Raw genomic sequence first — 24321 nt, 5'->3', positions numbered from 1 at the left:
CACACACACAAGCACGCACATTAATGAAGCACGCACCCACCCACTTACACGCTCACGCACTTGCAGATCTAGAGAGACTTTCCCACTCACAACACGCAGATCTAGAGAGACCTTCCCACGCACAACACGAACGTTACGCAATCCAACAGAGAGTTAAGTCTTACCTGGGTGGCTGCCTAATTACCCATCGATTACCTCCTTTGTTCCATTCTCTTGATTCAGGTACTGAGTTTCCTTTTAGGTCCTTTGGACGGTAAATTCATGTTTGAATTTAAATCATTAGGTCATACAAGTTGTAAAATGCACAAAAATAGCCAAATCCATGACACGGATGATATCTTGAACTGTACAGTCTAATCTAATCTGTTCACCAACCATTGAAAATGGTCACAAAAGACTGATTTGCAGTAATGAGCTACAATGTACACACACTGGCATGGTCCCCTGTTGAGAGCTTGGGTACAATTATGGGTTTTTAAAGGTGTATGATAAAAGTCCAAGTATTATTTATCACCTTTATCTTCCCCTGTAGAAGAAAACATCGAATGCCTCTCTTCCTTTTCTCTCTCTCTCTCTCCACCCTCGCTGCATGGTGAAACAGCTCTCAAAGTCAAGCATTTTCTACCTTTCCTAAAAAAAGAAAACAGAAAGGAAAACAAAACAGAAGAAGACCTTAAATGCCTCTTGCGGCCCTCAGGTGTCTCTCAAAACAAACTGTATTCTACACTTGTACCTAATCCTATTGCAGTTTTGTAACAGCGTCGGGCTGAAATCTACGAAACTGCAAACAAGCTGAAATGTCTCAAAACCACGACACAGCAGCTGTTGTTTTATCCGAGACAAACGGGAATAAGCAGCAGTGAAAATGTGTCTATCGCACTGCAGGAAATCTGTCCTCCCCATCGGCTGACTTTGGGGAGGGAAAGCGCAGGTGAAACGTGTGGTAATAAAAGCGGATTAGTGCTTCTGGAGGGCAGCTCAAAACCTATAATTTAATAGTGGGGATGTGTGTGGTTATCGATCAGGGAGTGTTTTGAAGAGTGTCTCGGCTGTGGACGGATCATGAAGAGGGATGATGTCTTTGGGATGAGATTCCCCTCCTGTGCATAGGGCTCATCATGGCTGTCTACCTAATGTGTATTCTCATAATTGCCATAAAAAAACATTACAGGCAGTGGATATAAACACTTTAAACCAACAGTGTGGCCATAATGTACAATATAATAGTGTTGCAGAAGACTAGTTCATAAAAGATACTTCCAGGAGTCGATCAACCTTAACTGACCTATCTTGCTTTTTCTTCCAGCTCAATTCGGCAATGTTTTTAGGGGAATTGAGTCCTTAAAGGGGACATATCATCAAAAACTCATGTTTTCAGTGCTTGTGCACATACAGTACATTTGAGTATTGAGTGCCTACCAACCCACAAACGGTGATATAAGACAACCCAGTCAGTATTTTTGGGCTGTTTAGATCAGAAAACATGTGATTCAACAAGCCAAACATTTGGTGCACCATACATTTTTTACAATCAGAGCAGACTTAGTTTTTTCGGTAAGGGGTCTTAAATAGATAGGCGCTAAAACAGACTGTTTTGGACAGACGGTGAATACAGACAGACAGTATGAGAAAAATACTGAACATTAAATAATGTAAACATGTTCTAATAGAAACACAAAATACAGGTATGAACCTGAAAATGAGCATGAAATGTCTCCTTTAAAGCTGTATTTATGAATTTGTTTACTTAGCGACGACCCACATGACTGTAAAATGTCAAATGTGTTGCATGACGTAATGGATACACAGAGAATCATCACTTGGTTGCAATTCACCCCAGTTCTGTGGAACCTTTAAGCCTCTTTTAGGTCATTGTGTACTTAACGTTTGCTTACCGGTTCAGTCTTATTGCTCTGATAAACCCACTGTGCACTTCTTGACCAGCACCAAACCACAGGCCGAGTTAGCGACGAGCTCGGTAGAGACTTTAGTGGAGAATTTAGCAGCTCAAGAGTTACATAAGCCCATCACAGCTTAAAGGAGAGTAAATACATCCGTCAGGTTGTCAGAAAAGTGACTCCAAATTAAGGCTGATGTTGCTCTGTATGTGTTTTTTCGGCAACTGTTTGCTAACAGGTTAGTCATATCAACTTAAAAGGTAATGATGTGCCAAAGGCAAATATGTATGTGGGTTTATTTATTTTCTTGAAACACAATCCAAAAAGATTATTTTACAATGCAATTTCCAACATTTGCTTAAATTCATTTCTTAACACTTTCTTCAGCAGGTATTTAGTTTTTGAACAGGTTTAAATATGTTCATTGGGATCGTTGTTTGTCTTCTTGTGCAGTCTTATCCAAACCTGTATATCTTGCTGTCCTTTCTCTCAGAGATGAAAAGATACTAGCTCAAAGGTTTATGGAGCCATGGTTATCGCCGCTAAGGAATTCTGGGAAACGCTGTTTCCAGCTCTTGCATACAAAGTATTGAATAACTAATAGATATTTACACATGATAGAATTCAATTATGATGAGGAAAAAGCCTTAAGGAGCATTTTCGATTGTCTCAGAGTCCATTGGGGCTTGCTGTGTGGATTGGGTGAATTTCATTGGTCCCCACCCTAATGTGTTAAAGATTTTAGGGTTAAATTATAGTGAGAATGCTTTCTGCATAGTAGCAAAATGTAGAAAATGTGTGGTCAACCAGTATTTCAGGTTTACTGCCTACAGAGGTGTTTGGTTAAACATTTTCATCAACAACAAACATGGCGTTTCGTTTTCAGTCCCTAAGAAGAAGAAACATATGTATTTACTCTCACAGCGTTCGTGGTCTCATTTTGGAACAAATCTTACGTATTGTGAGTAACTCTAATATTACTGTACGTGTTTGCCTCAGGTCTGGATGACTGCTTGCAGCAATATGTGTGTGTGTTCGAGCACGGAGGTGTGTGCGGGGAGAGGCTGCTGAGGATCAGCCACGCCGAGCTGGAGGAGCTGGGAGTTTCTCGCATCGGACACCAGGAGCTCATTCTGGAGGCTGTCGACTTGCTCTGTGCTCTGGTGAGCTTGTGTGTGTGTGTGTGTGTGTGTTTGTAGTTTCATTGCAAAGCCGAACCCTCATTAGCCATCCTTACTGCTGCAGCTGTGGATGTATTAATGTTCTGCGTGGATGCACAATGTGATAGATTGCGCAAAGTAAATTGTCACCGAGCTGCATCACATCCTTGCAACACCCACTCGTCACAATGACGAAAATGTAAAAATGCCACTTTAAATCTTCTTCAACTGTGCCGAAATAAAGATATTGGAAAAGATGTTAGAAGAAGTACTCAGATCTTATAATAAAGTAAAAGTAGTATTACTCTGTTAATGTACAATTAAACGTCTTGCATTCAAAATGATGTTTAAGTGAAAGCACAAAAGTACGACAGCGAAAATATACTTACAGTACAATATACTTCATGCACAATGGCGCATTTCAGAATAAAATACACATTATATCACTGGATTATAATAATTGATGCATTAATGTGTTCATAACTTTGATGTTGCAGTTGGTAAAGGTGGAGCTAATTTAAATTACGTTATATATTTACATATACTTGTGAGTCTTATCTAAACCAATAGTATTACATTATAATTTCTTTGTTGATAATATTTTGTATTATTAATATAAATCTGGAAAGTAACTAATTTTGTCAAATGTAATGCGGTAAAAAACTGCAATATTTCCTGCTGACATGTAGTTGAGTAGAAGTATTAAGTAGCAGAAACTTTATTAAAGTACAATTACCTTTTCCTTAAGTACAGCACTTTAGTAAATATAGCGAGTTACTTTCCACTACTAAGTACAACCCAAGAGTTCAAAGGACAACCTGTGGTCTACGGGGAGTTTGTAGAGTGTTATTACACCCAGATAAGCCAAAATGAAATGAAAACAAATCAATAATCTGACAAAATATCAAAAAATCCTGCATACAAATGGATGTAAACATGAATAACTAACAAAGAGTTAAGGTGTTTTCAAATAACAGCAGTCAGTGTGACGACCTTCTCATTAATATTCACCAGACTCCTGAAGAAAAGCTGGTAAACATGTTGACAAATAAGATCCTAATTAGCATTCACGGCGGTTCAGTGTCTGGGGGATCAGCTAATCTTTGTGTGCTCGTGTGTGTAGAACTCAGGTCTGGAGACGGAGAGCGTCAGGACTCTGGCTCACAAACTCGGCGCCTCGGCCAAAAACCTGCAGAACTTCATTTCCGGCCGCCGCCGCAGCAGCCAATCGGAGAGCAGGTCCTCTCGGCGGCTCCCCAACGATCTGCTGACCTCCGTGGTCGACCTCATCACCGCCGCCAAGAGCCTGCTAGCCTGGCTGGACAGGTGATATGTTTACTCTCTGCTGCAGCCTCAGAGATGCACTCTGTATACAGATTTGTACCTCTTTTACATCAGCATGGTAACCACTTTTCATTCAAAACATTGGTTTTTATTAACAACAAGTTTATGTGCTTTTCCTACTGTGACATGTCAAACTGTATTCCAGCCTTCCGGCCCTGCACACCCACACAGTTCCCAGTGGTAGTGGTTCATTAACGTGTGAAGCCAGACACAAACAAACCAAAGTGAATGGCTCCTTTTAGATAAGCTGAATTTATTGTATTAGGGTTGATATTGGATGGTATGTAGATGCCAGAAGTTTGTTGAAACACCTGTAGTTGCTTTCCCCGAAGTGGGAAATATTTTCACTGTCAGGAATTTAACATATCTCTGATTAACAACAGGAGGCAGTTATAGCTTTGTTTGGCGGCCTGGGAGAATAAATATGGGCCTTTTAGTAACTACAACAAGTTTTATATTTGTGTATTTTAGAGCTGAAACGATGAGTCAAATAATTGACTTAAATTAATAATTATTTAGGCAACCACTTTTATCATTGATTAATTGTTTAAGATAAGATTAAATGAGACCAGATAAAATAGAATAAGATGAGATGAAATAAGATAAGATACAATGAGATGAGATGAGATAAATAAGATTCAGGTGTTGCAGCTGCAAAGGAAATGTCCTCAGAAGACAAAGAAAGAGAGTTCAGATAAGAGAGAAAGGTAAAAAAAAAGATTGATTAGAAGTAAACTAATAGAGCAGTGACATAGTGGTAGAGTTTATGTCACTTTCTTCCAAAAGTTTACCGTTTCCAGGTTCTTAAATGTGAATATTTTCTTCTATGATACTAAACTGAATATCTTTGAGGTTTTTGAACGGAACACATTCTATCATGTCTAAACGAGTAATCCACCCATCAAACAATTAGTAGGCTACAATAATCATAATTGCAGCCTTAATGTATTCAATGCTTATTAACCTGAAAACTAGAGTTATAAATCTTCCCTCTGTTGAAGTCTGTTGATCCAGTGCCTGCAAACCTTTTTTTTCTTTTTGCAGAACACAAACTCTCCTGCAGCTGCTGCTTGTTGACATCTTTGGAGCAAAGTGTTTTCTTTTTTTCCAAAGGAAAGATGTCAGACCTTTCTCTCTCCTTGTTTCTCCGCTCCGCTCTCCTCTCTGTCACTTCATTTATTCATGACTCGACACGATCTACTGCCCGTGACACGCACGTCAGATACAGAACGAAAAGGTCTTTGACATCGGCTTCTTGAAATGCCGGGCACCCACATCTGTCCCCAGGACATCTAGACACACAAAAGCATGCAGAGCCGTGTCCACGGGCTCACTCAGACCCATAGAAAAACACCCACGCACTCTGCACAAAAAACACACACATTTTACAGACACACTCCCACATCTGCACACACTGACATGCACTTATGCAAGTTCGCCCCCGCGCGATGATGCAACTGTAAATGGCAAAGCGACACTGAGAAAGCGGTAGACTCAGCAGAGCGAGCGCTCCATGCTCTCTATTCTTCATTTCTGAGACGTACCTACGTGTTCGGACACTGTCGCATACAAGTAGCCTACTGATGGCACACCGGTACATTTCACATGCTTGTGATCCCACCAGCGCTTTCATCTCAAGGAAATCTCATCATGTAAAATTGATATCTACCGCCCAGGAATAGCAAATGAGCGTGTAAAACAAGCTGAATATCAGCTGCGTGGGGGAATTCATTAATAGACCCTAACGATGTGGAAAAAGGTTGTGATTTCCGAGCATGTTGGGCTACAATATGTCTTGTATTTAATACCCACAAGATGACTCTTTCCTGGATGGTTTACACCAGCAGTAAATTAGCATAAAGCATGTAAAAACTGAACTTTCATCTTCTACCCGATGGTTATTAGAGCTCTCAGGGAATGCAGGCAAAGTGCAACAGCAGTTCAGGCGGCGAATGCACAGCATTTTCTAGCTTTTTGCATTTTTGCAACCTTTTCATATATAAAATGACAGCGTGGGTACAGCAGCACCTGTTCCCTGCCTCTGATACCTTAATGTATCCTTAAATACCTACTTTTCTCTTTCTCTTTTCACAGACATCACTGTGCAGAAGGCTTTGAATCTGTCAGGGAGGAGAGTGAAATGATTATACCGCGATGCCTAAAAGTTTTGCAGCATTTCTTGTTTCTTTGAACGTATCATTTTTTTAATAATTATTTATAATTATTTATTTGAAGGATAATCCTGTTCCCATAAGGTTTTGGGGATGTAAACAGGAAGTATAATAATGTTGCCATGGAGTCAGTTCGTTAGCTAAACTATACCAAGAGCCCCGATTTGTTTTAGATTATATTTGTTTCCATTTTGGCAAATTGGCACCATGAAAAGTATGCCGAATAAGCTGTTAGCAGTTTTTGTTTGCATTGTACGTACAGATTACTGTCACTGGATTACTTTTATAATGAAGAAAAATGAAAAATATGAGGATTAACAGGCGAGTTCGGAAATTGGAATGAGCGTCTCTTTTAACATGGGATATAATGAGGCGCATCGGATTTAAAAAATATATATGTTCCATTACTGTGTGTTCAGTTTTTTGTACCTTTTGTCAAAGTATCATCCGAGTGTTTTCTCAGGGGGGTTCCAGGGTTGGAACCTGACGGTTAGCAAACAGTCTGAGCCTTAGGTCCAGCATATATATAGCACACAGCCTCAATACTGATGACCCAAATCACACACACACATATACCACAGACACACACACACACACACACAGACATACCACAGATACACTATACACTAGAGGCTGTTGCCGAATTTGAATCTGGGTCTTTAGAACAATGATGTCTTAATACGTGTGTGAGTGTGTTTGTCTGTGTGTGTGTGTGTGTGTGTGTGTGTGTGTGTGTGTGTGTGTGTGTGTGTGTGTGTGTGTGTGTGTGTGTGTGTGTGTTCTGTTGTTCATTTAACCACTCTGGTGCAACCAGTGGTTTAATCAAGTACTGTACTGAAGTATAAATTAGAGGTACTTGTACTTTATTTTTCACACTACTTTGTACTTCTACTCCGTTACATCTCAAAGAGAAATATTGTACTTTTTTCTCCACTTCAATTATCTGATCTGGAATTAAGAAATGTAGATGCTTTGTTTTAAATTAAACTACCCAACAGTGTGTACAAGTACAGCTGAAGGGATTTGTTTATTAATCAATATGATTAATGTTTGAGAAGTAAAGTTTCACGCTAAAACATTTCATGGTATAAATGTGAGGATTTGCTGCTTTTTTGATTCTTTTTTAAATCATTTTGAAGCATTGTGAGGTGTCATTTTGGGCTTTGTGCATTAAGTACTTTCATTTTTTATTATTTAAGTACATTTTCCGGATTATACTTGCATATTTTCACATTTTCAATGCAGGACTATTACTTGTAACAGAGTATTTGTACGGTGTGGTAATAGTACTTAAGGATCTGAATATGTCCTCCACCATTGGTTGCAAACATCATTTACATGTATGTCATTGAGCGTGACCGTGCATTGTGTTATTATGCTAATTACTTTCAGTAATGCAGTCATTAGCGTTTCCTTATCGTTAACACCTTGTTCACACCTGAACAGTCTATTATGTCACAATATGCCGAGGGCCTCATTTAATAACATTGTAGTGGCACAAAAACAGAGGCTTTAAATTTAAAGAGCCTCTTCTCTCAGGCAGGAAAAACAGGGTGGAAACTCTGACTGTGCATACAAACATGTGGGAGACTTTGGGAGGAGATGTTGCCAGTGGCAAAGTAGCATAATAAATGTGTTCTAATAGCCCTCCTCACACTGTTCATTTCGGTCCACAGCCTAAACTGTGCCTTTTTTTTTTTTTTTTGTATGACGTGTGGAAATTGGTGCAGTCAGGACAGAATGGCCTATTTGTTTCTCTAATGCAGCTTCATTCACCCGTCCACTCAAGTTGTGTCCCCCTTTTCCTCTGTGGAAGAACATTGCTGTTGAATCTCCACTTTAAGGAAGCCAGACGTCAGGGCCCGTTTTCACCAGTGTCCCCTGAATGTACTGGTTCTACTGAAACTACTAGTACGTAGTTAGCTGGATGCTTTCCTCTTATTGGTCACAACAGAGCTGTGACCCACAGACCAGCTTCAAACCCTTTAAAGTTGCCTCAATGGTCTGTCAAGTTTCACATTTGGCATTAGCGGCTTGACATGTCTCATTTTTTAACATGCCAGAGGACAATATTGGACATTTCATGAGTCATTTTTGAGTAATTGTATAGCAGTGAAGGTATACGGTTGAGGTTGTGCAAGTGTGCAGCGCTTCCATGTTCATAGAGGAAGACAAATGCTTGTAGTTGAGCATTGAGTGTGTACACTGTTCTTCATTGAAGTGTGGCATCAAGCAAGAGTTTTATGAATGAGGTTGTAGAGGCCCATTCATTCTCGTGGAGGTCAGTTTTGACAGCAACATCCATTTATTGAGGCCCCTCCCGTTATGGTTCCACTGGCAGCATCGCAACAAATCCACACAATTTGCTTTAACTTAGGTTCACTGTCTGGACTCTTCAACGTTAGCTACAGGTTGCATTCATGGCTTGATTTGAGAGGTGTTTATATTATTTTATATTACAATAATTAGTTGATTAATCGACTAGTTAAACCACAGAAAATTCGTTTACAGTCACTTAAAATTTTGATCGGTTAATTATTTAAGTCAGTCATTTTTTCTTTCACATATATGCCACACGTTGTCTGTCTCCAGCTTCTTAAATGTGAGGATTTACTGCTTTTATCCATTTAATATTATTATAAATTGACACAACTTGGTGTCACTGCACAGTTTGTACAGGTACTACTTGTAAAATTATAGCTTTTAGGTCTTTAATAACCACCTTCCAGTTACTAATACAGAATGTCTTGGTAGCCAACAACAGGAGAGGATCGCCGTTGGTTCTAGTTAATTAATGCAAACAAACCTGCTGCTGATTAACTCTTATATTGTATTAAAGATTATAGCATAAACAACACAAACAAACAAGGGAAATGACATCTTCATCATTTTCTTTCTTTTGCTACTCCACGTTATGGTTAGTTTTACTACAAGTGTGTCTGATTGAAAACGCTAATTATTCCCCCGTGAGCGAGTCATTAAAACTGCGTCCTATGAATGTGTGTGCCTGTGTTTGTGCGCTAACAAAGTATCCGTCTCTCTAACGATGCTCCTGTCTGTCTCCTCTGTACATTATGCAATGCAGCAGGAACATTATAAGACATACTGCTGTGTTATCTGTTCCTCCCAGGTCTCCCTTTGCTGCAGTGGCAGACTACTCAGTAACCCGAAATAATGTCATTCAGCTCTGCCTGGAGCTCACCACCATTGTACAGCAGGTGTGTGTAACTGTTTGTGTGTGTGTGTGTGTGTGTTTTGAAGGCTCATAGCTCTTATTCTTCCATGGTTGTCATATCCCCCTAAGAACGGTGTGTGTGGGTGGGATGCAGCAGCCTCAGACTCTCCGCATCCTCGAGCGAGACTCTATTCTTTGCTATTTATGTCCTTACAGTCTGTCTTCTCCATGACTGATGTGTGTGTGTAAATATATGTCTGTTTGCGTAGGTGTGTGTTTTGTTTTTGTTTGTTTTTCTATCTGCGAGGGTATAGAGTGTGCAGGTGTAGGGTTCAGTAATGTGAGGCCCAGACAGTATACAGAGCAGTTTCACAGTGTGTGTGTGTGTGTGTGTGTTTGTGCTTTTTGTGAGCGTTTGCAAGACAGGATGTTCTGTTCGCGCCACATTAAATTCTGCTTTTCCCTCAGGACTGTACGGTGTTTGAGACGGAGAACAAAATCCTTCATGTGGTGAGTCCTGCTTCCTCAGCCAGCTGTCGCTCGTTTGCTCTGCGTTGATGGGTGGCGTCCCGTGTTTTTATTTTTTAAGATCTCGCATTCCCTCACTCATACACTACACCACAAACGCAGACGCTCCAGCGCCAACTGGATCTCGTAAATCTCAACGGTACATCTTGTAGTATTTTGAGATAGTGTTCCAAGAAATACGGGCTTTTTTGCAGAAGGTTAGATGAGAAGACTGATATCAGCCATGGAGCTCCAGACAGGAAGGGATTAGCTTAGCTTAGCATGAAGACAGGAAGCAGGGGAAACATCCAGCCTGGCTCTGTCCAAAGTTAAAAAATCCACCAATAACAGAAAGGCACAGTAACTTCTCGCAGTGTTGTCATCAATTGGAGCTTGCTAGACGACCAGAAACGACGCTCGCAGAAAAGCAAACTTTTGTTTGTTAAGAAAGTTATTGCATGTGACCACATTTTTGGGGGGTTTGTGTACTTATTAAAGAAAACTAAATAAAATGTGTTAATTTAGAAGTGCTGGTCATTTGAAAGACCCACGCTAGCTGCTTTCAGTCTTCATGCTAAGCTAGGCTAAACGCCTCCCAGCTCGATCGCCACGCTTAATGCTGAATCCACACAATTTCAGCAGAATGCAAAGAAAATGAAAACCTCCACATATTCCAACTTGGGAACATTAACACACTCGTCACATAATTAAAATAGTCACATAATTCAAATTGTCTAAATTAGCTACTTTTGCAGTGCGTGTTTTGGCTGTAACTCCAAGTGATGATAGCTTCACAGCCATTTTACCAACAGTTTATTGACACCCCCTGACATTATTTTCACTAAGTGGGACACGTCGTCACTCTCAGACTCGGAAAAACAAGTTGCAGGCTGACAGTGGCTGCTCGTAATTATGATTTAAATGTTATAACTGAGGCGTGAGAACGGTATCGATCTTCTTATTGAACTTTTGGCAAGATGGCAAATGAACCCATTTCCCAAAATGTTGATTCCTTTTAAAAGATTAGTTAAATCAAATTACACAAACACATTTCCCAACGTTCCTCTAGAAGTATATAGCTGTGCTGCTAGTTTTTTGCACAAAACATATTTTAGATATTCAACACATTTTAGCCTCCAAACCACGTCTTGAAAAATTCTCCTTCCAGAAAAGAAATGTCTGTGTTACACTGGATCAGCTACAGTTTAATTAACCATTTGCACAGCAGTCATTTTGACTTGTCAAAGACATGTGTTACTAATACAATCACTAATTGTTTCGTTGCTTTGCGGAGCCATTGTTAATGTCATTAGTTCCACTTTTCCTGCTGGTGCAAGTCGAAATGTCTGCTGTGAAAAAGGTCTTTAACTCTAACTCCTCTGGTGCTGTGGTGCTAGAAAAGGCTAGATTCAGGTTGGGCCAAAGATATTCAGCAAAATGTCATCTTTAAATATGTAAAGATTAGAAGAACATTTAAAGTGGTGATGCTCATGGAGCAAAAATCCCAAATATCTTGAGTTCACTGAAGCTTAATGGGTGTTTTAAATGTTTCTTTAAAACGTTTTGGGGGCAAAACACGCTGTCAGTGTTTTTTTTTTTTTAATTCGAACAGCTTTCTACCCGGGAAATGGTCCGTAAACTCGACAGCATGTCGAGTAGATTCTTCTTCCTGCTTGTTTGATTTGCTGAAGGCACCACACATTCAATTCGCCTCCATTATATTGGTGTGGAGGCAGTAAAACCAAAAATATCTGCAAAGCTAAAGATGCTAGTTCAGGCAAGTGAGAAAATATGTTCTGTCTTTGTAATGTAGGTGAACTGACCCCTTAAAGCACTACAGGAAGCTCCAGAAATGAACAATAGCATATGTTAATAGTGGCAGCCTCTAATACTGAGCCACTGTATTTAGATTAGGAGACATAAGTGTATTTTCTCAGTAAAGCCAAAGAGAAATCCTCTAATAATAAAACAAAAGCTGCAGTTTGATTTTGACAAACAAAGGGTGCAGGTTTCATGTTTTTCTTTTGTTCTCAGCTCTGTTTTCTTACTAAATCGCCGCTGCTGAACCTGTTTTTTTTTTTTTTTAAAGCTCTATGTGTTGCTGCTTGTCCGCTTTCATTTTCTTCTTCTTCTCTGGTAGTGCAAGACTCTGTCGGAGGTGTGCGAGCACATTGTGTGTGTGTCATCCGACCCGCTGGTTTCTCAGTCAGCCCACCTCGAACTGGTTCACCTCACCAACATCAAAACCTCCGAAGGCCTGGTAATGACTGTGTGTGTGTGTGTGCATGTTGGTATTTCAGGTTATATTTATCTGTATTTTTGCTCATTCTATGTGTATAATAGCATGATTTTGTGTGTTTATTGTACTTAAAGGAGCCTATAACAATTATTTTTCTTAAAGGTTCAATACAACCTCCCTTTCTTACTCTCTCCTACTTTTTCTGTAATAAATGTGATTACATGTGTGAGAGTGAGGCTGTGTGTGTGACTCTGGAAAGTTTTACCCACATCCAAACATAATGCAGTTATGGCAGAATCCCCACAAAAGAAAAGATCCGGACAACATTTCCTCTTGTAAACATAGAAGCAACAAACCAAACAAACACATTTTATGGTTCGGGACTGAATTTTAGTGCCTGATAAAGGTGTTATTGCTTAAACTTAAGACTTATAACACTGTCAGATAGAGATTAGCCGGTTCCAATTTGGACCGGGTTCCCGGTTGGCAAGATATCTCGATGTGTTAAGCTCCGCCGCTAACAGATCTCATATCAAACCTTTCATGTCTCCTCACTTTTTCCTAGCACAGAGCAATGGGAAACATGTAGGTAGCAGCTTTTCACTTTTAAAACTGTGGCTGTCGCTGGTTAAGATGACAGACATCACCGACAGCATATTACATCAGCTGCAGCTAATTAATGCTAATTCAGTAAAGTTTGCAGCTGCTGCATGTTTTCAGCCAAAGATTGTTTGTGACCTCACGTCAGTTCAATATGGTCTCATGTCAACATTTGAATCTGATTAACTCAGATATTTTTAATTAACATTTCATATATTCTGCTGCTCATCTGTGCAGGATGTGAAAGTGTCGTGTTTCTGGCTTCTCGGCCAACTGACGGTGAAAAGACATATTTGAGTTGTAGCTTTTTAAGCTTTAAGTTAGTTGCTATTGTTGAAAGATAAACCTCAAGGGCTCAGAAAAGTATAATACTGTATCTACAGAGCTAAACAAACGCCTCTTCCTTCCCTCTGTCCTTCAGGGAATGTACATCAAATCAACCTACGACGGCCTCCATGTGATCACAGGAACCACCGAAGGGGTAAGAGGCGGCTTACGATCGCAATTTCTAATAAACTACAGCCAAGCAGCTAGTTGTATCTGTAATAAAAACAACTACGCTCCACAAACAACTCTGAAGTGTATCTCCCATCCCGCCCGGGGTGTTGTATATTATAGAAAACCTATTCTTACTCTACAGAACTGATGCCATTTGGATCCATAACGGCGTATCAGATTCCATAGTGAAGCTTCTGCAATGCTTTCCTTCCGCAGCGTGTCGAAAGTTTGTCGGACAACTCGACCGCTCTGCAGCGATCAATGAACTCGGATCAATTCATAGTCGTCTGTTTCTCTTCTGTCTCTGTAGTCTCCAGCTGACCGCTGTAAGAAGATCCATGCAGGAGATGAAGTCATACAAGTCAATCACCAGACTGTGGTGGGTTTATTATTGTGTGTGTTTTGTTTGAAAGTGGACTCAAATCTATTTTTATTAACATAAAGAGTGATATCTTAACTGGATAGGGTTAAATGCATGTTAAAGGATCATTCCTTCCTTTTAAAACCTGTATATCCACATATATAAAACAGAAATCAAACCTACATGAAACAAAACATTTGTCAAATGATCATAATAATGATAATGACACCTGTTTTTCAGATGTAAACAAATCTTTGAGGCTACTATGATGAATATTTTTACTATAACAATGGATTAAATGACAATGTTTAATGTGAAAGGGGTCGCTCATAATGATGAATTCAAAAATATTGTTCACAGTTGCCTGTTTTAGTGTATTTCAGCGAATTGTTTCATTTTTTTAAGGCCACAACTTCCCTGTTTTGGTTCAATCTCATCGCTCTCATACTGCAGCTACATTCTTTAAGCTCTTTTCAGAAAAATTAAGCTCTGAAGACCATCTGTACACTACCTGCTGAGCACCATGCTGCAGACAGACACAGTTAGCGACTAGCTGGTTAACACAGAGAAGCATTTAGCAGCTAAAGAGACAGATATTTACCCCAGGAGTTGGTGGAGACCAAAAACAGAGCTAAAAGGAGAGATAATATGTTTGTGTTGTTTTAACAGCTTTTTTTCTGTTGGAAAAGCTTCATATGAACAGTATATTTTAACAATTCACAAACCCCTCGGGATCTTGTTTTCGCTGCGTATCCAGGCTTTGCATTATGAGACCTGTCAATCAAATTTGGAGTTGAAGCCAGTAGCAATTATGGGTCTTGAATTTTTGTTTTGGGCGACCCGTCTGTTTACATCCATGCTGCAGATTGTGCCCTCGCTTTTCCAGGGCGCATGCATGGCAATTAGCGTAATCAGATCCTTCAACCTTCTCCGCACCTCCTCTTGAATTATGATCAGATCTAAGGTCAGTCTGGGAAATGCAATTAAGATAGCATGTCTGCCTTATTGAGAAAGCATTTCTCTCCAAGTAGCACAAATGGTCCAAGAAAAAGAACTGTGAAAAACAAGAAAAACATGGTTCCGGTGAGCGTATAGCAGCCATTTTTATTTTTGTGTATTGTTTTTGTTCACAAACGTCCTAAAAATACAAAGTTTTGGCATGGTTTTGTGGAAACAGTGGCTAAAAAAGAAGATGTTTACATGATAAGATGCATTTTTTTTTCAAATTGAGGGCAGGTTACATCACATGAAAGTTCTATAGATAGACTTACCACCTCCACACCCACTTGCCTTCGCACAGAAGGCTCAACAAGATCCAATCACGACGTGGAAAGAATTCAAACTACAGGCAGAATATGAATACAATGCTGGGACTGTCTTGGTCATTATCCAGATGATGATAACTGGACGCTTTGACCCTGTCCTCTCCCGTCCTCAGGTGGGCTGGCAGTTGCGTAACCTGGTCGGCTCGCTGAGGGCCGATAAAGGCGTCGTGTCCCTGACCCTGAAGAAGCGTCCACAGAGCACGCTCAGCTCCGCCCCTGCTCTGCTGAAGAACATGCGCTGGAAACCCCTAGCTCTGCAGGTGGGACCAGCTCTACCTTTAATAGACTTTATTAAAGCGCTGCGCCGGCCCACATAGCTCCCCACAGCATTCCCACTCCCTGTAGGACCACAGCCGAAGCGTGTAAATGGGTCAGGATACTGTGCCGAAACATAGTTTTTGTTTGCCAACTGAAACACACGGGAAAAGAATGGGAAGGGAAAATTGATGGCACCCTCCACCCACATTCCCAGTGCGCCCGCAATTATGAAATGTATCTCCCTAATTAACACTGATTATATTCACAATAAGGAGGAAACACAGAGGAAATCAGTTTTTCTCTGCCCTTCGTCTCTGTTTTGTTTCGTGTGACCACTTTAGTCATGTCTCTTAAAGGACCATTTTTGGCTTTTTACAAATTTTTGTCAGCCATGTCTCTGAGAAATTACTTTTATACTTCTAATTACATTTGAATCCACTTTGAAGCAGATGTAAAACCTGCCTGTGAATATGTTTCTTTTCTCAGTCATGTTCTTGTACCAAACTGATAGAAGCTAGTCACCTTGCACGGCAGCTAGATTCATGCGAAAATCCAACTTGCCAGGCTTCAAGTAATGCATGTGTGTCTGGTAAGCTAGAGAAAGAACCAATCAGCCTCCAGTGAGGAGCTACAGGCAGCTTAGGGCGTGGCTTAGGTGTGTGCGAGGTGACTTTTGTTCTAAAAAAACAACAATGGCGGCTCCTAAAGAGGTTAGCGTGGATGCTGTAATAGCATCTGTCAAAAGAAAAGCAAAGTACTGCACTGAAGGATTTTCTCGATTGGAAATATGTTTTTGATTGACAGATGGTTCATCCAATCACCTGCCAAGTATTTATTTTAGAAATAGTCTGCCCTTTTCCAGACAATTTGGCGGATTCTCAGATGGTTCGGTGTAACAAACCATCTGGCGGGTCGGGTTAGGACGCTAGTGCAGGATCCTGAACAACATCACCATAAAGATGTAAATCACGTTACTTTACTTGTAAATACACACATACACTGTATCTTTTTACGACTTGGCAGATATAATCTTTAAAAACATTTTGTTGATTTGTTGATATGTATCTTTCAAAACATATTTCGAATTTGTAGTATACAAACATAATCTCTGAGAGACAGGGTTGCTTTTCGTTGTACTCACCAAATTGCTATGACCAGATCTCTACAGTCTGATTGGGTAAGAAATATGAGTGGACAGGTTGTAAACGCATTCACTTTATTTGGAGGTAAAACCAAAAGTGAACACACCCAAACAGCAAGAACTGAATGAAATAAAAAAACAGGAAGTTAGTCTGTAAGCTGTGATGGATGTTCACAGGGGACAATTTGGGTGATGTAATTTATCCAACCTGGGGTTTTCGTTTATAACTTGACTGTCTGACTTCTTTTTAATGATGTCGCCACAATCTTAGTCATTGTTGTATCTAATTGGCAGCAAAGGCGCCAACGGTTTACTGGCTGAGGTGTCCAACTGGCATTGTGGATAATTAACAGCTCACGTTTGTTATTTATGTGACAAACGCTAGCATGGAGCAAATGACTTCTCGTGGATTATCTTCATCTCGCAATTGTGTAAAGTGTTGTTAGAACTGTCTTGCCCCTTGCCATCCAAACATGTAATAGAAATATATTGTATTAAATGTGAGAGCCTCCACCATAAGCATGTTGCTGCCCCTTATTGGTCTGCCAGACTGCTCTTATATTACTTCAACAAGAAAATTAAAACACCCATATTGGCACCAACAGTGTATTATGAATAACTAGTGCAGGGCCCATTTGCAAGGGGCCAATGTCTTTCGCTGCTTGTAGTGTTCTCAGGGGGTGTGTCCATTAAAGGCGCTTGCCGTGCTTCAACTAGTCCACAGAGCCCTGAAGCCCCGCCCCCCGCTGCTGCCAAGAGTGCCGTTCACTTGTTTATTCAAAGTTTATCAGTATTGGAACGTGGTGCTTGTCCGAATTGCATCAAATTTGCAATGATGTCAAAAAAACCTGTAAAACAAATGTGAAGAAAAGATGAATTGTCCTAATCGTGTTCTGATTTTGCTTTCTGCAGCCAACCAGAAGCCCAGGCAGCAGTTCGGTCACACCCTCGGGCACGCCCACCAAGAGCTCCGCCATCCAGGACCTCTACATCCCCCCTCCCCCTGCTGAGCCATACACACCCAGGTACGGTGTTTTTCTCAGAACGTAATACCGGCTTAATACGTAAGCTTTGACTTTGATAATCGTTTGCCGGTAAATCATCCTCTGCTGTTGCTATAGAGATGAGACAGGAGCCTTGCCAGGAGATGAGGGTGGGCGCAACCACGGTGGCGTCAGCGTTGCCAAGCGCTCTGAGTCACCAAACTCCTTCCTGGATCAAGAGTCTCACCGGCGAGAAGAGGAGGAGCCCATGTACTGCACCACACCGACATATGGTACGCTCCAGTGATGGAAAAATACAGTTCAATCTCATTCTGCTGCATCAAAGCTCTTCAGAAAACAATCACGAGGCTGTAAATCCACCTGCCAGCCCGAGGCGATTCATACAAAGTTTTATAAAGTGAGGGAGCTGAGCTGTGCTGTACCCAATAGTGTGATTTATTCATAGCATTGACATTCAAATTCTAAATCAACATGTGAATGCTCCGTTTATTCATTCTGTTTGAAGTCGGTATTTCTGCTCAGTTGCAGATAAAGATTAGGGTGCACTAATATTATAATACATTAATATTATTGTGCTATTTGTAGCATTAGATTTCAGTGGTGGCGGCGGCATTGGATTGTTGCCAACTCATTCAAACATTTCCAATAACTCCAGAGCGTTGTAAAGACCAAAAGTCAAAATGTGTTAAAAGAAGAGAGAGATGCACTCGTTAAAAAAACTCCCAACATGTTTTTTCTAGCGGAATAATCTGCTTCAATCTATATTTGTTGCCGTTCAACCTTTCAAAAACAGAATTTTTGTCTGTTTTATGTCTATATATATATATACATAGACATAAAACGTGGCTTATATATGTGTATATATATATATATATATTCAGTATATATATCTGGTATAATAAAGTTTAAATAAAAACTGTGGTCAAGAAACAGTTTGCTCTTGCTGCACACAAAGGGAATCATTTACTGACGAGTTATATTCCTTAAAGGAAGAAAAAGTTAAACTAATTTTATCAGATGAATCACTTTATTCAAATCAAGGATTTTATTGTTTTTTAGGGTGATGACGGCTGTCATCAAGGCTTCATTCAAAAAACCTCAAAAGAACTTTGAATGTAAAAAAAACGACATTTGGTACAGCCCTAATACATTTATACATTACATAAAGTAAATAAAAAACTTTGCAGGAACCCTAATTTCCACATATCGGAGTATTGAAAACTCTAAAGGAGAGGATTAAGTTTTGTAATCGTGTGTACTTGTAGGCAGGCTGAGGCCCATCTCCATGCCTGTGGAGTGTAACTGGGTGGGCGACTATGAAGATCCAGCCAAGCTGAACAGAGAAAGCCGCAGAGGTGAGTGCCGGCGTGTGGCGTCGTGCATATGTGTGTGTGTGTGTGTGTGATTCAGTTAAACGTTCCCGTCTCTCCGTATTACGAAGACATCAGTGCGTGGAGATCAATGTGCCTCCATCCCTTTTCCTCTAATTCTCCCTGTGATCAGCATCACAGAGGAAACGAGAGGGGATGAGAAGGAAAGGTAGACAGTCGCTACAAAGAGCGGAGGAAATGAAAGGCACAGCTATGAAGGGAGGAAGAATGAAAGAGAGACGTGAGGAGGTGGAGGAGGGAGAAACAAAAAGGACTATTCTCCCTGACCTCCACCTGAATCACTCACGCAGTTGCCATGGCGACGCTGACAGCAGCTCTTTCTCGGAGTCTCACTTTCCTCTGGCCGCTGCCTAGCAACCAGGGGAGGACAGGGTGAGGAGAGAGAGAGAGAGAGAGACACCTGAGTTTCCTCCCCCGGTGGGAGAGCTGAAGAGGAAGTTGGACGAGAGACTTACTGACAGTGAACCAGAATACACAGATTCACTCACACATGCATGGACTTGTTCTTGTCCTCACAGCAGCATCGTTGTCACACTATGACACACGGTGGTGAATATGGATCCATCACTTTCATACAATACGACATTTTTAAACTCTCCTCATCATCGGTTGTTCAAACAAGTTGTTATCTTCTGGCGAGCAACATTTTGTAATCAAAAGTGCTGCAAAACGACTCCTTCTGTGTATGTTTATTAACCCCTAAAGAGCCGATGTACCAATGCAGACATTAGCTAGAAGCTAGCCCCAGTTTCTGCCTCTTGTGAACTGTATTTGCATTCAAATCACAGAGGAAACCATCAGTTTCTCTAAAAGTTTGAAGAACCAAGAAGGTCAATTTAAAACACTTAGACGACCAAAATGCATTGTGTGTAACTTTGAGTAAAACATTTGGAAACATTTCCAAAGGATAACATTTTAAATTGTGCATCGTTGACACACATGTTTGCTTGCTAGCAATCTTCATCTTCACTGCCTTTGCCGGCGCATTGCTATGTTTTTTTGACCTATACCCACCAGCAACTGTCAACAAGTGGAATTGCATGAAACTGACGGCAGGATGTATTTCATCGCCTGTGTGTTCGGGTGCAGGCCGCTGCATCATTGTGAGCGTTCTACAAACACAACGAGGATCCACTGGGTACCTTTGATGAAGTGAAGTCATACAGTCTCAACTGGGATCAATGTCTTCACGTCAAAGGGGACTCCTCTCGTTCGAGATCGGACTGGAAAGATCACCTTATAGTAACGTGAACCCAATAGTTTTAGTTGCCTAAATATAGACCAAAAACACCATGGAGGTGCAGAGAATGCTCATATGAATCTTCTTTTGTAACATTTGCATGCAATAGACAGATTTTTACCACTGAATTATGTGTTAAAACAGCAGCAGTCAGCCCGATGGTGGCACTGAAACTAAAACTTAGAAAACACGTGGTGCACTTTCCGGTTTAGATTTGATCTGAAGGCTTTTACAGATGCATTTGCTGTGTTCTCATATTTTAAGAATAACTGATTAGCTCTATAATGCTGCTTTGATTAAAGGTCAACAAATTATTTTTTCATCTCAAACACTACTGGCTTAATTGAACTCAATCTTTGAGTAATGTGACATTTTGTCACCGTGTTTTCTTTGTATAATAAGTGTATAATTAACCCACTGAGGCAGCACTGATGAAGAACACAGAACAGAATATAAAACCAAAAATCAATACTACAAGACACTGTAGACAAAAGAATGAGTCTAATTTGGGCTCATAAGCAGCAAGTACAAATTCTAATGCAGCATTGATTGTGAAGTTGATATATTTGGACATTTGCTTATGTTGTGCTGATTTGATTGGACGATTCCCCAGAGGCGACACTGATGCGTTACGTGGGGCTGTCCGGCGTGGACGAGAGGACCGGCTCTGACGACTACTCCTCCCACACGGCTCGTCCGGGGAAACGGACCAATGACACGGCCAAACGCGCCAAGAGGCGGAGCCACCACAGCCAAAGCCCCTCCCACTACGTCCTCCAGACAAATCAGAGGGATTCTCCACCGAGAGACCCCGCCTCCATTTATCACGTAAGTCTCCTATTTGATCTTTTTCATTACATATATGTATTATTTACATCAGCAGGGCCAAGGACTTTTTGTACGGATCAAATAAAGAATATTAAAAATACTAATTAGTGAGCTAGCAGTTTCCCCCTGTTTCCAGTCTTTACGCTAAGCTAAGCAAACCCGCTGCACCTTCATATTTACCGTATGGACGGGAGAGTGGCATCGACCTTCTCTTCTGAGTCTTGGCAACAACTGTGTTTTCCCGAAATGTCAAACTATTTCTTTAAAAGAACGTCAACAGCACAACAATGAGCTTGTAGCAACAAATATATTGCCAACATTTGATAAAGAAAGAGCACGACCAGCACTGGAAAGGTGAAAAATACAGCTCATTCTCCAGTAAGCTTCAAGATTGCATTATGCAGCTACATAACGCGGATCAAACAAGGTTATGAAACTCCTCTGACTTCCCCCTCAGTTGCCTCCTCATATTAACAACAAGTTAAATGAGGTAACACCCCTGTCTGATTTGTTTTGATGCAGGCACGCCTCAAACAGTTGAGCTTTTACTCCTGATGAAAAAGCGCCGTAGTGAAAAGTCTGAGCGAACGCTGACTCGTTATTACCCCCCTTGTCTCTTTCATGACATCCGTACACCGCGCCTCTCCGTCTGAGCTCGGCGCTCTCAGGTCCAGACAGTCCGTTTGGCCGTCGGTGACCTCACACGTCTTGACAGCATCTCTTTGGAAATCAAATGTGTTTCCATGTGTGTGTGTATACGTGTTTACAGTGTGCCGCGATGGCAGATGGCGTGTCAGTGGGTGTGGGCGGTGGGGCTGTGAGTGGCCGAGCTCCAGTCTCGGACATGCGTAATATTGTGACATCAGAGCTGATTTGACCTGTCGGGAGAGGTCACACCTCAAATATGATGGCACAGGGTTGAATGTTATAGAGCAGTGGTTTAACGGAGGAGTTGAAGGGACAGGTGCGTCAAAACACCTTCTTCTTGGAGTCAAAACTCAGTCAAATCTGAACACACAGACATGAACACATGTGCTTTAATTCAGTGGGACTTACACCTTCGTCGATGTGCGTCACGATTCCTTAAACCTGCTTAGAATACAGAAAAAAGATGCTCCTTATAACTCCAGAACTTGCCTGAGGATCACCATGTTTTGAGGTTTTCTTCAGTATAAAAAGTACTCCAGTGATACTTGTCTGTACACCCACAGGTACTTTGCAAACATGAGCTGCAAATGGCTAATTCTGCATACTTTGAATGCATTATCTTTAACATTAATAGTGCCGGTTAACCAAAATGTGAGCAAATAGAGGTTAAAAAGTAGCCCATACTTACAGGGAAACCCCTCTTTTAGATGTTTGTCCTTTATGTTTTGCTTGCTGAAACTGTTCTGCTTAATCCCAGAGGGGCCCCCCCCCCTGAGCTCTATTCTCTCTCATTTCCTCCCATCACCTGGATGTCCTTTTGTGCCACCCCTCCCTTCCCGTCCCTTTGTTCTATGTTTAGAGGTGTGAGAGTTGCTGAAGTCCTTTTGGGAGGTTGACTTTTCCACCCCGACACGAGTGCACGTCTCTGCGAGAAAGAGATAATGAGGGAAAGTTTCTTCTGCCTGCTCTCGTCTGCTCGCTAACATCTGTCATCTTTTATATCCCGGGATTCTTTGCAGTAAACAAAGGCCACTGATTCATCCTGACAGCCTGCTCTCTCTCTCTCTCTCTCTCTCTCTCCCCATCTCACCCTCTCTCCTCTCTCAGACATACCAACAGTCCTCCTCTCTGCAGTCAAAGAACAGGAAGAAGAATAGAGGTAAGCAGAGAAGCCACCTGTTCGGGTTGCTATTTTTTTGTGTGTGTGAGCGGCCGTCACACTCCAACACTTGCTACTCATTCACTCTCTCAGGGACGCCGAGCTAATGGACGCTGCAGCGCCAAAATGTGAGAGTAGCTGCTGCTTCAGTTGAACCAATTATCTTAAGAACACTTTATTTTACGGGTCTGTAATTTTCTAATAATTTCCTAAAAAGTTTCAGGGAAAAAACATGGAATTCTGCACCAATTACAATTACAGACAAAATTCGGACACTTTAATTGGTTTTATCGTGTTTACAAGCAGAACCAGAGGAGTTTCCATTAAATAACAGGCTCCATATTAACCCAAATAAATACCCATTCATTCATGTTTTGTCATTGGAAACATAATTCTCCGTTATGTGCTTGGCTGTAGACAAGTTCCCCATCCAGACATAATTTAAGAAAATAGAATATTCTGCTTTGCATAATAACTTGAGTTACTTTTCGTGCAGAATCCATTAATATGCAAATGTTGTTCATTTCATCACAGCAAGAAGTCTCCCACTTCAACGAAAAGTCAATTTGTAACCACTTAACATTTTTGCATGTGCCGCTGACCTGCTGTGCATTTACTAACAGACACTTGTGATTGTAACTAATTGAACATTACTTTTTAGAAATGCATTGAACACAGTAGCTGGATTCTCTCTCATATTTAGCCCCAAAATACAAAGTTCCTTCCCACGAATTTGTGTAACTGTTTACATAACTCTAGAAAACTATTAAGCTGTACAAATACAGTGTTCATTTTGTTTTATTTTTGTAGACAGAGAGGGGATTTTCTTCTGTCTTTCCATGTAGGTTTGTCTTTCGCTCATATTTTAATTTTTGGTTAACTATTGTGAGTCTTTCATCACATACGGAGCTGTTCTACAGACCTTTTATTCCCAGTATCAGTCTGTACCTTGTTACATGAGGCTGGAAATATGGCGAATATTTTCTTATTACTTACATTTTTACCTGATCTGAGACTTTAAGGTGTCCAACCAACAACCCAAAACCTAAACAAATCAATATACATTTATACAAAACAGAGTAGCGAATATTAAAATTTTGAAAAGTCGAAATCACAACTTCTTGTTTAATTATTCTGGTGAGATATGGATAAAAACTTCACTGACTGCAACGATCTATGTCCCACAAGTTAGGAGTTTATACCTCTGGAGCTGTCAAGTTATTAACTTCTTACTTATTAAGTCTCCACAACCGAATAACTTCACAGTCAGGAAGAAATACATATTTTTTTTTCTCACATTTTGGTGCAGAGGCCGTTGTATTTGCATTTCAACACATCGTGCTCATTTCACATATTTCCAGACAGGACTGCAGT

At 40.7% G+C, this 24321-nt stretch overlaps 1 protein-coding gene across 1 annotated transcript in view; it reads left to right on the top strand.

Moving 5' to 3' along the window:
- cnksr2a (connector enhancer of kinase suppressor of Ras 2a) overlaps window positions 1-24321 on the top strand; it is a gene marked incomplete at both ends in the record, with an annotated part of 43637 nt that overhangs the window by 8488 nt on the left and 10828 nt on the right. Inside the window, 13 exons of the mRNA XM_079181591.1 lie at window positions 2898-3061; window positions 4182-4384; window positions 9704-9791; window positions 10217-10258; window positions 12396-12515; window positions 13516-13575; window positions 13903-13971; window positions 15392-15538; window positions 17590-17702; window positions 17799-17953; window positions 18947-19036; window positions 20926-21140; window positions 22896-22947. Of these exons, the coding sequence (XP_079037717.1) occupies window positions 2898-3061; window positions 4182-4384; window positions 9704-9791; window positions 10217-10258; window positions 12396-12515; window positions 13516-13575; window positions 13903-13971; window positions 15392-15538; window positions 17590-17702; window positions 17799-17953; window positions 18947-19036; window positions 20926-21140; window positions 22896-22947 (1518 nt within the window). The remainder of the gene's footprint in view (window positions 1-2897; window positions 3062-4181; window positions 4385-9703; window positions 9792-10216; window positions 10259-12395; window positions 12516-13515; window positions 13576-13902; window positions 13972-15391; window positions 15539-17589; window positions 17703-17798; window positions 17954-18946; window positions 19037-20925; window positions 21141-22895; window positions 22948-24321) is intronic.

Source organism: Pholis gunnellus (genome assembly GCF_910591455.1).
Source record: "Pholis gunnellus genome assembly, chromosome: 20".
Taxonomy (NCBI): domain Eukaryota; kingdom Metazoa; phylum Chordata; class Actinopteri; order Perciformes; family Pholidae; genus Pholis; species Pholis gunnellus.
Note: the sequence above shows the minus strand (reverse complement) of the source record. Positions and strands in the feature narration are given on the sequence as shown.